At 36.1% G+C, this 16,828-nt stretch overlaps 2 protein-coding genes across 2 annotated transcripts in view; one reads left to right on the forward strand and one right to left on the reverse strand.

The window, feature by feature from the left end:
- Positions 1-1,226: 1,226 nt before the first annotated feature.
- LOC100733340 (keratin, type II cytoskeletal 8-like) lies at positions 1,227-2,913 on the reverse strand. The gene is given in 2 exon segments (XM_023567194.2): positions 1,227-2,682; positions 2,685-2,913. Coding segments are annotated over 2 exon segments (1,398 nt in total). The 5' UTR covers positions 2,860-2,913; the 3' UTR covers positions 1,227-1,459.
- A 6,134-nt stretch (positions 2,914-9,047) lies between these two features.
- LOC100733621 (coagulation factor XIII B chain) overlaps positions 9,048-16,828 on the forward strand; it is a 29,921-nt gene continuing 22,140 nt past the window's right edge. Inside the window, exon 1 of the mRNA XM_063239899.1 lies at positions 9,048-9,323. Coding sequence (XP_063095969.1) covers positions 9,260-9,323 — 64 coding nt within the window. The 5' untranslated portion in view covers positions 9,048-9,259. The remainder of the gene's footprint in view (positions 9,324-16,828) is intronic.

The following is a 16,828-nucleotide window of genomic DNA, read 5'->3' on the forward strand; positions in this document are numbered from 1 at the left end:
ATCTGTGTTTTGATGTGTGTCTTAAGTTACCTTTCTCTGACTGCTGAACTGAAACACCCAACCCTCAACATTAAAGGGGAAAAGGTTTATAAGCTCACAATTTGTAGAGGTTTCATTCAATAATCAGCTAGCTCCAAGGCAGCGTGGCACATGGTAGAGAGGCAACCATTCATGGTGACCGAAGACAGCTAAAACAACAGGAGAGAGTAAGACAAACCTCTTCTGTCCTTTATATTGTATCCAGTCGCCCAGGGTTAGGGCTATGCCAATCCAGGCAATGAACTGATTCAGAAATCACCCACCTTTAATCCCAGAACCCTTAATCCTAGCATTTCACTATAAATCAGTCACACACATACTGGATTTGGCCAGCTCTGAAAACACCCTGTGAACTGCATGAGGCTTTTGGGGGAAAACTAGACACAAACCATAAGTATGATACGGGCTTCTCGAAGAAAGTATATTATTGGGCCTTTATTTTTTTAACCTAGTCCCCTTTTAATGGAGGTATTTAAACTTTTTATAGGTGTTGTGATTACCAATGTGGTTGAGTTTAAATCTGGTCTTGTCTTTATTTTATATTCATCTGGTTTTTTTTTCTTTCCTCACCTTTTTTGGATTGATTGAATAGTTTTTTTTTTTTTTGTCATACTTTATAACAATTTTTTATTTAACATACTTATTGGTACTTGATATACAAGTTTGTACAACATAAGGTATAAGAATCTTTCAGTTTAAATTCTCTTCCTTGTCTTTGTGATATTGTTAACAGTTTACTTGTAAACTCACAATAAATTGCCATTTTAATTATTTTTGCTTTAAAAATTCAATTTTAGAATGCTTTTTATATTTTTAAGCTTTAAATTTATTTACATGGGTGCTATTTTTGGACTCTTCAATCTTTATGTAGATGCAGATTTTCATCTAGTATCATTTTCTTTTTGCCTGAAGGGCTTCCATTATTGTGATTCGTAATGCAGGCTGGCTGTTGTCTAGTTACTTTTTTCTCATTACTGGGACAAAATACCTAGCATCAAAAGTTAAAAGAAGAAAAGTGTTATTTAGCTCACAGAAGAGATTTTAATCCATAATCAGCTGTTTCCAAGGCAGGGGTGGCACATGGCTGTGGAAGACAACCAAAGCAAGAGAGAGGAGACAAACCTCATTTTGTCCCTTATATTGTATTCGGTTTATTTATTTATTTATTTATTTATTTATTTATTTTATTTATTTATTTTTTTTTTGGTGGCAAAACCAAGCTTTATTTTGGAAAAAAACAAGTGAATTGGTTTTTGGTGGAGGGCATGGGAAAGAAGGCAGTAGATTCCCCCCGAGGGTGGGCTGAGGGCGAGGGCTGAGCCTCAGGTGGGTCTCTTGCTCCCATGTGCGGCTGTCTCCCTCCCAGGCTCTGGGGCAGCCTCGGGAGGGCTGCGGGCTGGGAAAGGCTTCTGTGGTTCATTCACTTGGGCAGGACATCGGAGGTCTCAGACACCAGCTTCCCATCACGGGTCTCGATCTTCTTCACAACCACAGCAGACTTGGTGCGGGTGAAGCCAGGGCTTGTGAGGCCCCCATAGGGTGAGCTCACCATTCCTGCATAGCCACTGGTGGTCTTCGTGTGGATACTCAAGTTCTGCATCCCAGCCTCCAGCCTATTCTCCTCGCCCTCCAGCAGCTTGCAGTAAGTGGCAATCTCGATGTCCAGCGCCAGCTTGACATTCATGAGCTCCTGGTACTCGCGCAGCTGCCGCGCCATGTCCTGCTTGGCCTTCTGCAGGGCGCTCTCCAGCTGGGCCAGCTTGGCATTGGCATCCTTAATGGCCATCTCCCCACGCTGCTCAGCATCGGCGATGGCAGCTTCCAGGGCTGCTCTCTGGCCTTTGAGAGCTTCAATCTCCGCCTGGAGGCGGCTGATGCTGCGGGTCATCTCAGAGATCTCAGACTTTGTGCGGCGGAGATCATCCCCGTGCTTCCCAGCCAGAGTCTGCAGCTCTTCATACTTGATCTGGTACATGCTCTCAGCCTCGGCCCGGGTGCGGTTAGCAATCTCCTCGTACTGGGCCTTGACCTCAGCGATGATACCATCCAGGTCCAGGGAGCGGCTGTTGTCCATGGACAGCACCACAGATGTATCTGAGATCTGCGACTGCAGCTCACGTATCTCCTCTTCATACAGCTGCCTGAGGAAGTTGATCTCGTCAGTCAGTCCTTCCAGGCGAGACTCAAGCTCCACCTTGTTCATGTAAGCTTCATCCACATCCTTCTTGATGAGGACAAATTCATTCTCCATCTCCGTACGCTTGTTGATCTCATCTTCGTACTTATTCTTGAAGTCCTCCACCATCCCCTGCATGTTGCCAAGTTCCGCCTCCAGCTTAAGCTTCTCCTGACCCAGTGTGTCCAGCTGCCTTCGGAGGTTGTTGATGTAGCTTTCGAACATGTTGTCCATGTTGCTCCGGGACGTCTTCTGTTGTTGCAGGAGACTCCATTTGGTCTCTAGCATCTTATTCTGCTGCTCCAGAAACCGAACCTTGTCGATGAAGGAGGCGAACTTATTGTTGAGGTTCTTGATCTGCTCCTTCTCCTGAATGCGCACAGCCTGGATGTTGGGGTCCACCTCCAGATTCAGGGGGTTCAGCAGGCTCTGGTTCACCTGGACGGCTGTGATGCCACCCACACCACCGCCCCGCCATAGCCACCCAGCCCCAGGCCGCCCCGGAAACTGCTGCTGCTGCCCACTCGGGAGAAGCTGGAGGAGCTGATGCGGGAGACGGGCCCGCTGGTGTAGGAGCGGCTGCTGAAGGCCCGGGGACCAGAGGTGGACACCTTGTAGGACTTCTGGGTCACCCTTATGGACATGGTGGAGGCTGGAGTGAAGGTAGGCAAGCTGAAGACAGAGTCTCAAGAAGGAGCCAGGCAGCTGCTTCTGTAAGGTCTTGTATTCGGTTTACCTGCCCTAGGGTAGGTGGAACACTCACACCCTTAATCCCAGCATTGGACCCTGAATCAAACCGGATCTCTAGATTCAGCCACCTCCGAAAAGCCCACCCCCCATGACTACATGATGTGGGCGTGTGGTGGGGGAAGCATCAAGGCACAAACCATAACAGCTAGGACAATTTAAACTGAAATCTACTTGCTAGATATCTTACAGTAAACACAGTTGAACTCTGGTACTAAAATAAACCAATAAATCGTAAAAGACATCTAAAATGTTCATAGGAATTTAGTATAAGACTGATAGAAATTCAAGTTACTTGCAAAAGGGTGAATTATCTGATAAGTAATTAAAACAGGTAGGCAATTTGGGCAGGGAGATACTTCTCTGATGCTATAAAAGTTTTCTGTTTATCAATTTAAAAAACTATTATAAGAAACTGGTGATTTTAAAAAACAATATGATAGTGATTTCAAGTACAATGTACATCCCAAAATTTTTTATGAAAACATTAACTTGCAAAATCTACCACCATAAATTCAAAAAATAAACACACCAGGAAAGTTTATATAGAACTGAAATCACAGAGCCGTTCCATTGACCTGGTTAGGGTCTTAAATGTATTTTAAAAAAAGGAGTTCAGCAGAAAAATATTCAATATAAATAAGGAATTAACTAAAAGTGGAATAGAAAAAATCAGTGTAATTTTTCTAGATACAGCAATATATGTATGTAGTGGCTCATTTCACATTTGTGATTTATTCTACTTTGATATGTATACTTTCTACAAAGTGACAAGTGCATTGCAGTAGTTTTACCAATAATAAAATATTGGAAAGTATTACCCAGCACAAATGAACAGGGCATTAAATGCAATTTTGGTGTGGCACATTAGAGGACATTTGGTGAGAAAGCTATGGTTTTCCTAAGATCAACCACACTGTGTGGTTGTGAGCAGAATGTTAATAGAAATATGAACATTATGTAAGAGAAACCATGTGATACTTAGGCTTGTATGTCTCATTTACTTAACATATTCTCAAGTTGCATCTGTTTGCCTATGAATACCTCTTATTTTTGGCAGAGTAGAATTCTATTATGTATAAATATCACATTTTATTGATGCATTCATCTGCCAATGGACATTCACACCATTTCCAAGATGTTTCATTTATACTACTAGTCTCTTGTTCATTGAAAAAGAGAGCTTTATCTTTTTATTTGTTTCTCTTTGTAAGAGATTTGTTTTTTGTTTATGATTTAGAGTAACATTTTGGTCATTATTTTAAAATCATGATGCATAGTATATTGACTCTTGTTAGTCTCTAGTAGTTTTGTTAAGACATTTTGTTTTTTCACAGAAGTAAAAAGTGTTTTTAATGTTTTCTTTATTAATACATACTTGTATTACATTAACATGAAAAATACACTGATGAAGTACAGATGTGAATGAGGAAAATGTTATTGGAAACTACAGGAAAAATACAGAGAATCATCGAACTACAGGAAAAATACAGAGAATCATCTGCACTGCAAAGAAATCAACCAAACCTTGAGATAAACTATGAAGTTGGAGATGTTTGCAGACTATATTTGATAATGTCATGGTTTATATCTATGGGCCCCAGGCCTCATGCAATTGCATTATGCATTTGTGGTTGGTTCATTGTCTGGAGCTTGGATTGATGATGTCAGTGCTACATCCACATAGGGGTGGAGCTAGCATACAATGTAATGGCAGGAAGAAGGTGTGTCTCTTGCCAGTTTCTGCCTTGCTGTTTGCAGCCACCATGAACTGCAGCCCTGCCTTGCCACCCTGCCTTGAAGCCAACTGAGTATGGACTGAAACCTCCAAAAACTGCAAGAAATAAACCTTTCCTTCCCAACTTTGGTCATCAGATATTTTGTCTCAGTGAAGAGTAAAAAGTAACTAAGACAGATAATGTGTTGATAGCCAAAGTACACAAAAAGCTTCCAAGCTCAATAACAAAAGAAATAACCTTTAAAAACAGGTAAAATCCTTAAATAAATATTTCTCCAAAGAAGATAAACATACTAATAGGCACATGAAAATCCATTTAACATGACTAATTGTTAGGGAAAGGAAAGAGAAAATCACACTGATAATAATACCAGTTAGAGTAGCTAATACAAGTGAAAAACTAGAAAACATCTGCTGAGAAAGTGAAGAAATAGGGACCTTTGTTCACTATCAGTGGGATGGTACATTGGATCAATCTTTGGAAAATAATGTGGACATTTCTAACAACAGCAAAAAGACAATTATGTGATTCAGCAGTCTTACTCCTGAATGCATGTTTAAGGAAACTGAAATAGAAATCTCAAGATATTTGCAGCAGTATATTCATCACAACATTATTCACAATAGTCAAGATATGGAAATACACTAAATGTCCATTGTAGTATGAATAGATAAAAGTAGTATACACATGTAATGACCATGTTACACAGCCTTGAATCAAACATCCGACCAATTGTGACATCATGGATGCTCAGATGGTATTATTCTGAATGATAGAAATTTGATAAATGAATAGTTCACATTCCCAATTACATATAAAAATAGTCAAATATATAGAAGCAACATGTTGAGTGATAGTTATCAGGGAGTATGGAGAAGGGAAAATGATGTGTTGATCAAAGTCTAAAAAAGGTTGTAGTTATGCAAAATAAATACATTTTGGATATCTACTATTAAGAGAATTAATAGAAGTTTTTTTTAAGAATTGAGAAAATTAAGACATTAATGATAGAACTCAGGTAAAGATTCTGTTTAAAAATCTTGTATTTTTGAAAATAAGAAAATAACATATACCATGAAGCTGTTCAACATTCAAATTTCTGTGAATAGTAGAATGGATAATTTGTGGCATATCACAGTATGGCATATTATACAGAAAAACAACTACCTACTAGATCTGAAAAAATATCTCTCAGTATGTTAAAAAAAGAATTAGACAGAAAATATATACTAATTGGTCGATGTATGTAAAAACAGGCAAAAGCAGGCAAAACTAAAATAGTTAAAAGGAAAGATACTGTTTAACATTGATGTGGCTGCACATAGTGACTTGTAAAGGAGTCTAGGGGGCTTATATGGGGTTTGTTGTTCTGGGTGCTGTATTCATGGTTGTGTTCACTTTGTGAGAATTCATTACTATGTAGACTTATGGTATGTGCACTTAAACATTTTCATGAAATATTACACAATTGAAATAGTTGCCCACATACTATAGTATTAGTGTTATTTGTAAAGTCAAAATTCATTAAAATGTGAACCCCATTAAAATAATGATTTTAATCATTTGTTTTTATTACTGTCTGTTCCAAAACTATAGTAAGGCCTAGCATATAATGGACCTTCAAAACATTTTTTATGAAGAATGATGAAATAGTACAGTGTTTATTTCACCACTTGTCACAGAATTCAAACTCTGTAAATATTAGACTTTACTATTTTTAACATCTTTCTACCATTTATTGAGATAAAATCTTTTATGCCTTTAAAGAGTGCAATTTAGTAATCAATACATGAAGTGTGATTCAAAAATATAATGAATGTTTAATTTTAAAAAGTTATTATAGTAAATATCATACTGCCATTAACCTTCCTCAAAATACTCCTCCCTGTGAACAAACTTAGTCACTTTTCTTTCACTGTTCTCATGAACATCCCTTTATGTAAAAGGCATTTAACCCATCTCCAAGAGTTGCTCAAGTCTAAACATTTTAGCATTGCTGAAAAGTCCAAATCTTATCTTCTCTGAGATTTAAGGCAAACTTAGCTGTGAGCACTTGGACAAATGAAAAGAAAGTTGAACACTTTCAGCATTCAGTGGCACAAAGTAGACATTTCCCTTCTAAAAGTTTAAATGGTAATGCAAAGAACTAGGACCAAAGCAAGTCCAAAATCCATCAGGGCAAGTATTAAATCCTTTAGTTCCATGTGCAGCATTGAGGCAATCTGTGGAAAGATATGAATTCCAAAGGGCTTTGGTGGCTTTGCCCCATGGCACTTCTGATGGTTGTAGCCCCCATGGCTTCTGTTTTGGACTTTCTCTTCCCCGTCCTCGCAGTTTTCCTTAGATGATGCATGTTCCCGGCTTCTCCAAATTTCTGGTTGACTCCACTGCAGTTTGGCTTCATTCTCACAGCTTCACGCACTTCCCTCTCAGGGGAGCACTGCCTGGCCTCTCAGACCTTCTTCTGAAATCTGTTCAAAAGCCTTCCTGACCCCACAATTCTTCCATTCTTCATAAATCTAAAACCAGCAACACATGGCTGATGCCAAGATTTGCTGCCAATTGGAGCAGTAGCCAGGCCTGTGTCTCTCTTGACTGTAGAGGTCAAGTGTCTGGACTGAGCACTCTGAAACCTATTTCAAGGAACAAATTCTCTAACCTGTTGCTATTCTGGAACATGGTGCTTTGGGACTTTCTTCTCAAAGCAAAGTCTTTCACTTTTCAATTTTTTGGCTGCAAAGGGTAGAGTAGTGCTGCTTCTTGGGATGCCCTTAGATAAACTTTTCTCCCATTCCTCCTTGGAAATCCATATCTCCTCAACTCTATCCTTACAGTCCATGGCTTTCCTAGAGCTTCCTTTCTGCACAAACATATCATTTTATATCATTCTACTTGGTTCTCTGATCTTGATTCTCAACATAAATTAGCTAAAAGCCCCCAACAGCAGCCATTCCATTACTCAATATTTGAAATTACTTCTGCAAGATTAACTAGTCTGCCACCCTTAATCTTAGTCTCAGGAAAATTGTGTCTAAACACAAGCAAAATTCAGATGATTTTTCTTCCAAGTCATAACACACATTGTCTGGAGTCCAATGTCCAGTTCCTTCCTTCCTTCACAGCAGAAACATTCCAAGCATCATCTTTACCTTCAGGATTTCTTTCAGTCTTCTGAGCTGTGATCAGAATCTCCTATACAGCCTGAGGTGTTCCATCTCTACTTTTCCAGCAGTCATCTCTGAACATTTCCAAACTTCCCACGAGCCATTTCAAAACTCTCCTAAACCGTATGGTCAGGTATAGTAACACAAGGATCCCACTCCTGGTACCAAATTCTGTCTTAATTTTCTCTCATTGCTGATACAGAATTCCTAACACTCAAAGTTAGGAAAGGTGCATTTATCTGACAGTTTATAGATGTTCCAGTCCATAATTCACTGGCTCCAAGGCAGAGTGGATTTGCAGAGGAAAACAGTTCATGGTTGATAGAGACAACAAAATCAACAACTGAGCTTTAACAGAAATTTCTTGCCCATTTATACTCTTATCTAAGCTGCTTGGCTTAGAGTGGTGCTAAATAAATCTGTGTACTTATCACACACTATTAATCCCAGCATCACACAGTCTTGATTCAGCCATTTCTCAAAAACCTGCCTTCCATGACCGCATGGGACTTTGGAAGAACATCTAGACACAAAACATACCGCATACTTAACCCATTCATCTTGCCATTTTCTGAAGTTTTTCTGGTAGTTCTATTTTGTGATTTTTTTTAGTCATACTGTTTTGGCTGCTTCCATGCCCTGAATGAATCAAAATATTTTCTCTGAATAGTAATTTTGACTTAGAGGAAGAGTCAGAAGTGGCACTGTGACAAATTCAGGTAACAAGATGGATGAGGACACACTGTGATATTTTTATGAGCCTGTCTGCCCACCGGATGGCACTTGGTAGCAGCATTCACTTTATTTTTTATCACACATCATAAAGACATTCATGAAAGAGGATTCCCAGAAGCACTTCAGAAGGTGGCAAGAAAATAAAATAATTGTGTTTGAAGTAAGCAGAGTATTGTGAGTGGTGATTAATGGCAAGTTTATTTATTGTAAGAAAGTTTTAAACATTTAAGCATTTACTATATGCTTTCATCACTCCTTTTAACATCATGTCTCTGTTATCTGTTTCCTAAGTTCATCTCTTCACTTGGTCAACATCAGTAAACATAGTGGCCAGGTGAACTTTACTCTATGAACTTAAAATTGGTAATCAAAGTTGAAAATTTACCCAGTTTGTAAAGCCTGTATTAATTATGCTGTGGCTATTGTTCTTATTTGTTATGTTCTTATTGGTCTCTAGTCAGAAATGTAATATTAATTAATATAGTTGTGTGATTTTAACATTATTTGAAAATATTTTAATTGAAATACAGATTTATTCTCAGAGACTTAAATGGATGTTGTAAATTATTAACTTTTTCTTAAAGAAAGCGTTGTGTACCTAATGACAAACCTCAAGCATTTTAGAATTGTCAAAATCTTTATAAAGCACACCACTGAAGATGAGGTTGAAAGAATTGGCCTTTATTATTATAGTAATAATCTCAGGAGAACTCTATGCAGAAGGTAAAGTTCTTAATATTCTTTATTCTATTAAAAATATAAGTTGATATACCAGTATTCATGTGAGTTCTAACATAAGACATTTTGGTTTATCAATTTAAATAACATGATTTTTATAAATATAATAATGTTGGCCTTTGGGAAAATTATTATGTTATTATTCTAGTAGAGTGACTAAAAAAGCAAAACAAAATCTGCTGTTTTTATGACATAGAAGACTGGGATTGAAGTGTTTAGTTTAAAGGTTTTTCTGGCTAACAATATGACAGTTTAAATGTCACATAAAAATTTAATCCTAATTTTTTCATATTACTTGTGCAGTTTTAATTCTGTATTTATATGGTAAAATCTTAATGTGAGTAATTTGAAAATCAAATCATCATAAATCAGCAGCCTCTTTTTCTACTCTTTTACTTTGATTTTTGTAGCAGTGATTTACTCTCATGGTTGGAACTCAGTCATTAATAAAAGGAACATATGATTGACTGTGTAAAGAAAGATACTTTTCAAAGAGTCCTTATTAATAATTATGTCTGGACAACAGGTATAACCTGAACTCTCCAAATTGTTATCTATTGATTTCCTATTAGAAATGTTTTTACCCATAGTGTATAAAATGAGTGTGAGAATAAAAGGTAGGCACAATTATGGTTTGTGATATTTAAGAATAGTTCTCAGCGTAATTAGAATGTAGAGTTAAGACTTATGCATGTTAGTTAACTACCAACAACTGTGAATATTAAAAATGGGAAACCACTGCTACAAATCTTTCTTAAAATGAACACTACAAAATTTGCTGAAATAAGTGTCCTATAGATTATAGTTGCCTTTTAGTTGAATAGTTTGTTACAAATTTTCTAACAAAAAGGATTCAATTAAAATTATGCAAATGAAATAAATGCAATTTATTTTATATGATATATTTAATTCTATAGTAGGATAATTTTTATGAAGTTTCCCCTGATTTTCTGTAAATAGATATCCCAGCTAATATACATTACTCCTTTACATGCTTATTAAGTTTCTATTATGTGATTATAATCTTGCTTTACACAAACAAAAAATGTAAGCTCCATAAATAAAAGGGCCAGGATCCCATATTCTATGTTTTCCCCAATCCCTGTTGTGGACCTCAGAGTGAGAAATTAAGTTACTTATTCTTTTCATTTCATGGTATGCAATCATTACTGTGCTTTGAAAGATCTAACTTTTGTTTTATTTTTATGCTTTCTCTTTTTATCTCTGATCTTGAATTACATTTTCTCTATGACCTACTATAATGTTGGATATGTTATTAAATAATTGAATACAATAATTGAATTAAATAATTGAATACAATTAATTATAACATGTTTTGTGTGTGTTTTACAGTCACATTAATAGGAACTTGCACTAGATTTTGTCTTCCTATTTTATTTTACTTGATATTTTTCAACTATATTTCTACTTTTAGATCTGCTTTGTTGTTTTAAATACTGTATACTATTTCACTCATGTATCTGTTCTAATTACACTCACTTCTATTGCTCTAATAATGTACACTGTGATTCCTTCTGTCTCTTGTCTCTGAAATTAATTTCTCTGTGAGGAATTTTTGGGCAAAATTTTGTATGTATTTCTCTCGCTACACAATGGCAGATTACTTTGCAGAATGATTATTTAAAGTATGTAACCTCTAAAGCAGTGTGTAAGTTACTGCTTCCAATTAGCCTTGCCAGCACTATTTGCTAATTCACTGTTCCTAAAATGGTATCTTATTTTTATTTATTTGCAAATCTCTGCTTCTTAGTAAGTTTGTACATCTCTTCATATACGTTTTTAGATGCCCAGACATCTGTGATTTCTTGTTTTATAGCTGAATAGTGTTTTCCTTTTCTTTATGTATTTTTATAGCTGATTTGTGAGAACTCTTTGTAAACTTTGAGTTTTAATTTCTTGTCAATGGATAGCGCAGATTTTTAAATTTAAAATTCAATTATGTTTGTTGACTGAGTCTTTCATTGAAAGAAATTATTAATTTTGATATAATCAAATTTTGACATATAAATTTCAACTTTTGTTATGCACTTCTGAATCACACAGCGTGACTGTTACATCAGGAACCAAAACTAAAAATTAAGGTCATAAATCAAAACTTAAGGTTTTTTTCAGAAAAACTTTTTTTTATTTTAAAAAGCAAAACAGAAAAAAAAGAATTAGAAATGATATAGAATTTCAAAAAAGAAAAAAAGAATAGAAATGATATAGAATTTCAAAAAAGAAAAAAGTAGGGAATTAACACTAGTTAATATATTGCACGTTGTTATCTCAGAACTAGTTGTTCAAGTTACAAAATCTAGATACAAAAGTGATCAATGACAGCACGAACTCTTCTTTTAATGAACTAAGAGATTAGTAATATAATTATCTATCTAGCATACATATACTTACGTACATTTATATATGTTTACCAGCAATCTTGTAATCTTTTCCTTTCTTCCTGTTTTCCTTACCCCTATCCCACTAGTTTTGTCCTTTTGAGCACTTTCTTTCTCTTTTATTGTTACAATACCTTTTGAATATTTTGGATATTATTACTCTGTCAGACTTTTAGATTTTATTATTTTTGTACTAGGGAGACAATATGATATTTATAAATATGAGTTTGATTTATTTCACTTATCAATATCAAAAATTAAGTTTTTGGGTTTTTTTTCTAATAAGATCTTTGGCTAAAATCATTCTATTTCCATATTTTTAGATGTATATTTTTATACTCAAAATATTTATTTGTTTATTCTTTTACTTCTGTATTTTGAGTCTGTATTCCAGAGTCTTCTATTATCTGTTCAAAGATATTCATTATGTGAACACGAAATTTTCACCTATTTATCATTTGCTATAATTGTGAGATGTATTGCAATTTTTAAATTTTCTTTTATTGTAGCTGAGCTCCTCACACTTACTATTTTTTTCTCATGAGCTCATGTTCTGCAAGATATATCATCTACCTTAACAAGTACCATGTCTCTCCTGGTGATGGTGAAGGGACAAGTCCTAGGACAGTGCATGTTTGGAGACACGTTTTGTTTCCCTTCTGCCTCCATCAAGAGACCCTCAAGGAGCATTCTTGTGTATTCACTACAGCATTTATACTTTTGGAGAATCCCTTCTCATTGTGAATTTCTGGTCCTTGAATAAGGAAAACAGGAGGATTCTCAATACATTGGGAACATCCTGTACCTATTTTTATCTGTTTTCCTATTTTTATCTATTAGGTGCTTATAGTTATGATTTTACTCATCTTTCTGTGCCCATTTTCTTCAGTCCTGGCCTGATACTATTATTATTTTATTATTATTATTTTATTCCTGAGATTAGCATTTGAGTAGGCAATGCTCAAGGCATTGAAACCAGAGTAACACCACCATTCCATAGCTTGTGACTAAGGATTGTCCAAGTTTTGTTTTGTCTTAAGTATTTTTATTATTTTAAGACCACCAAAATATAGATTTTTTAAAATAAAAATTTAATTTTAGATATAATACTCAAAATGCAAGAAGTTAAATTTCTATAAACTTTTTTATCCAGTTTTTTTTTTTTAAATCGGTACCAAGGATTGAACTCAAGACTGCCTGCTTGTAAGGCAGGTGCTTATGCTGCTGAACCAAATCCCCAGCCCCAAATTTCTATAAACTTAACACAAATTTTTACCACCTAGATCAAGATAGAGACTATCTTAATATCTCAGCCACCTAAATAGACATTCCAAGGAGCTAAGCCCCCAAATTAACTATTCTGACTTTATTTTACTATTGGTTAGTCCTTTTTTGAAAAGGTACTTAAATGCATGTGATAACTTATATGTAACTCATTTCTTTCCATATGATATTTGTGAAACTCATGTATTTGCATGCCATATAATCTATTGTATTCACAGTCTTAAACATAGTTACCCTTTGAGTCATTAATGGGCATTTTTATGTTTTATAACTTGGGATTATATGAATAGTATGGAATGGACAATATTTTAAGTGTTTTTGGATTAACAAATGTATTCTTTTCTGTTGTCTAATATGGAGCATACTCTGCTTTAATAAACATTGCCATTACATTTCCCCAATGACACCCATTTGTACTGTCAAATGGAAGTAGTATTTTTTATTTTAAAGAGAATAAAACAAAACAGAATAAAGCAAATTAGAACAGAACAATTCAAGCAACACAGAACTTCAAAACAAGACAACAGAAAATCAACAGTGGTGACCATAATGTCTCTTGTTGTCTTCAAAATTGCTGTCCGCACCATTGCACACAATAAAATCAAGCAACAAAATAGAACAAAACCAAACAAAATGAAAGAATAAATGTGTTACAGAACTTCAAAATAAGATAACAGGAAATCAACAATGGCTACCATAATCTCTTAGTTTTCTTCAAAGTAGCTGTCCATATTTTCACACGTAATAAAATCAAACAATACAAATAGGCTAAAACCAATCAAACCAAAAAAATGAAAGCATTACAGGACTTCATAACAAGACAATAGAAAGTGAACAATGGCTACTAGAGTGTCTTTTTTTCTTCAAAATAGCTGTCCATACTATCACACATAATGAAATCAAATAAAACAAAACAGAATGAAACCAATCAAAATGGAAGAATGAAAGTATTAGAAGACTTAAAAACAATATAATAAGAAATTAACAGTGGTTACCACAGTACATTCTATTATCTTCAAAATAGGTGCCTATGCCATCACACAGTAAAATCTAACAAAACAGGACAGCATAAAATCAAACCTAACAAAATTATGAAAAAAATACAAGAATTCAAAGCAAGATAATAGGAAATTAACAGTAGTTACTACTTTCCTTTTTAAACTGTTTCCTCCCAATCACCTTCATGATGTCTATTGTGCTTTTGGATCCCACTAACTCCTTCAGTTTTTTATGATAGGGAAATAACTTGGTGTTCACCTGTATGAGTCCAATCCATTTTACTTATGAACATGATCTCCAGTTGTGTCTATTTGCTTACAAGAGACTTAATACTATCCTACTTCATAGTGGGGTAGCTTTCCATTGCACGAGACGTATCTTTCTTAACCATTCTGTGGTTGATGAGCAAGTTAACCCTTGATTTTTTCTGGTCTTTTGTCATGTAGAACAATTGTTTTATCTTCTTTGATTTTTCAGTCTATAAATTTCCTTTTGACTTATTTCTTGTGTACAGTGCATTGATGGATCTTGTTTTTCGATCTACTCTCCCTTTGTTTCTTTTTATTGGTGAATTGAGGCTATCTACATGATTGGTTACAACTGGCATGCACTGGTTCATCTCTGCCATGCTATCTTGCCCTCCACTTTTCCCTTTCATTTAGTTGCCTGTCCTGTATGATGATCCTCCTCTGCTGCTGTTCCTGGAACTATGGTCATCTTTATCTTTCTCTAGAATATCCTTTAGCACTGTCTGTAGGTTTTGTGGTCGTGAATTCCTTCAGTTATTCTTTACCATGGAAGTATCTTATTTTCCCATCAATTCTGAAAGTTAGTTTGGCAGGATACATCAATATGTGTTGGAAGTTGTTTTCTTTCAGGATTTGAAATACTTTACTCCAAACTCTTCTTAACTTGATGGTTTGTGTCGAGATGTCTGCTGTGATTCTGATTGGCTTTCCTTTATAGGTGATGTTTCTTTTCTCTAACAGCTTTTAAGATTCTGTTCTTGTGCTGAATTTCTGGAATCTTGATTATTATATATCTGGGTATAGATTTATTTTGGTTATAGCCAGTTGGAGTTCTGTATGCCTTATTTATCTGTATGCCAGATCCTTTCTCTGTGTTTGGAAGTTTTTTACTATTAGTTCTGTAAATAGCCATTTTATTTCATTTGTGGTGACCCCAGCCTCTTCACTGATACCTATCAGTCTTAAATTATGCCTCATTACATCATCTTGCAGCCATTGAAATATTTTTTCCTTGTAACTTGTTATTTTTAAGAGATTTTTCCTTGCATGTTTGCTAACTGTAATCCTATTTTCAAGGTCTTGAGTCTCTTTCAAGTGGTATTGCTAGGTTTTGATTGACTTTAATTTCCTGATATCTCTTTGAATTTATTTCATGCACTGTAAATCCTTCCTATATTTGTTCATTCAAGGTTTGCATCATTTTCCTATGCTCCTCTTTTTTATCTATGAATTCTTGAGATATGCTCAGCAATTCTTTCATTATGTTTGTGATTTCTTCTTTTGCCTGAGACATTATTTCTGATCTGATTACTTTTACAGTCTCATAAAGTGGTTTCTTTACTTCAATTGCTATCCTCTCAGGGATTTCAGGTGTGCTACTTCCATTTTCTTCCATGACTATATCTCCAAGACTTGTTCTGTGTGAGCTGGGGTTCTGAGATTGCTTTTTGCTCCTTTGTCTTGACGTTCTCCTGGGTTCCTCCCAACAAGCTGATCATGGGGCCTCAGGCACTTGCCACATTGGCTGCTCCTCCACGAAGTAGGAGAATGAGACAGACACCTTGGTTTCTCTGATCCCTAGGTTCCCATGGAGGCAGCAAGGCATAGGGCGGGCTTGTCCAGACTTGTAAAGCTGCACTGAGATTCCCTAATGCTCTGGGATGCATGGTGGCTGCTTGTTCTCTCAGCCTGTGTGTGTACACCAGCACTCCCCCAATGGTGGCAGGCACACAATGTGTGTTTGCCTGACTCTTCTGGTGGGTGCTGGCTGCTCAAAGGAAGCAAGGGTCTCCAGTGGTGGCCAGGATAGGCAGGGAGATGCAACCAAATATACCACTGGAGGTGAAAGAGCTGTTCTGGTAGGTTGAAGGTTCTACATTGTGCCAAGAAGTCATGCTTAACACAAGAACCAGGGCTGTCCTGAAAAATACCACAGCCATCTTCAGCAACATGGAGCTCCTCCGATGATAAGAACAGTCCAGTATATGCCAGAAAGCCAGAATGATGAAATTGTCCTGGAAATCAAAGGGCACATGTCTTCCTCTTCGGGAACCAGGAAGTGATGCTCAATGTAAGGACCAGAGCTCCCTGAAAGTGAACCACAGCCACTCTTACCAACAAGGTCCTGAGCTCCTCCAGTGACAATGGTTGAACTAACCCTGGGGAAGCTAGTCATGATGAGCTCCTCCAGGAGAACCAAGGGCTCACACAGCAACACTTGGGAGAACACACAATGCCCCACTTATCTTCTCCTCAACTCTGTTTATACTGGCAACTTTCCTCAGGTGGAACATCTACACTCAGCACCATGCTGATTTAATCCAGCTGGTGTTATGTGGACCATCAGTTTTTAATTCATAACAAATTCCAAGTTGTTTGTTTTCCCTCAGCAAGGCATGTAGGCCTGGCCATTTTATCTTTGTTTTGAGCCCTGACCTATGACAGAGGTTCCTTTATCACAGTTATAATGACTTTATTTTTCTACTGACTTCAACAGTACAGTCCTTCTCTGACTATATATTAATTTCTGTCTAACTTAGCTGCCTATGGTAGCAAGAGA

This window comes from Cavia porcellus, unplaced genomic scaffold (assembly GCF_034190915.1).
Source record: "Cavia porcellus strain 051 isolate PalLab524CR breed Dunkin Hartley unplaced genomic scaffold, mCavPor4.1 scaffold_29, whole genome shotgun sequence".
In the NCBI taxonomy this organism is placed as follows: Eukaryota; Metazoa; Chordata; class Mammalia; order Rodentia; family Caviidae; genus Cavia; species Cavia porcellus.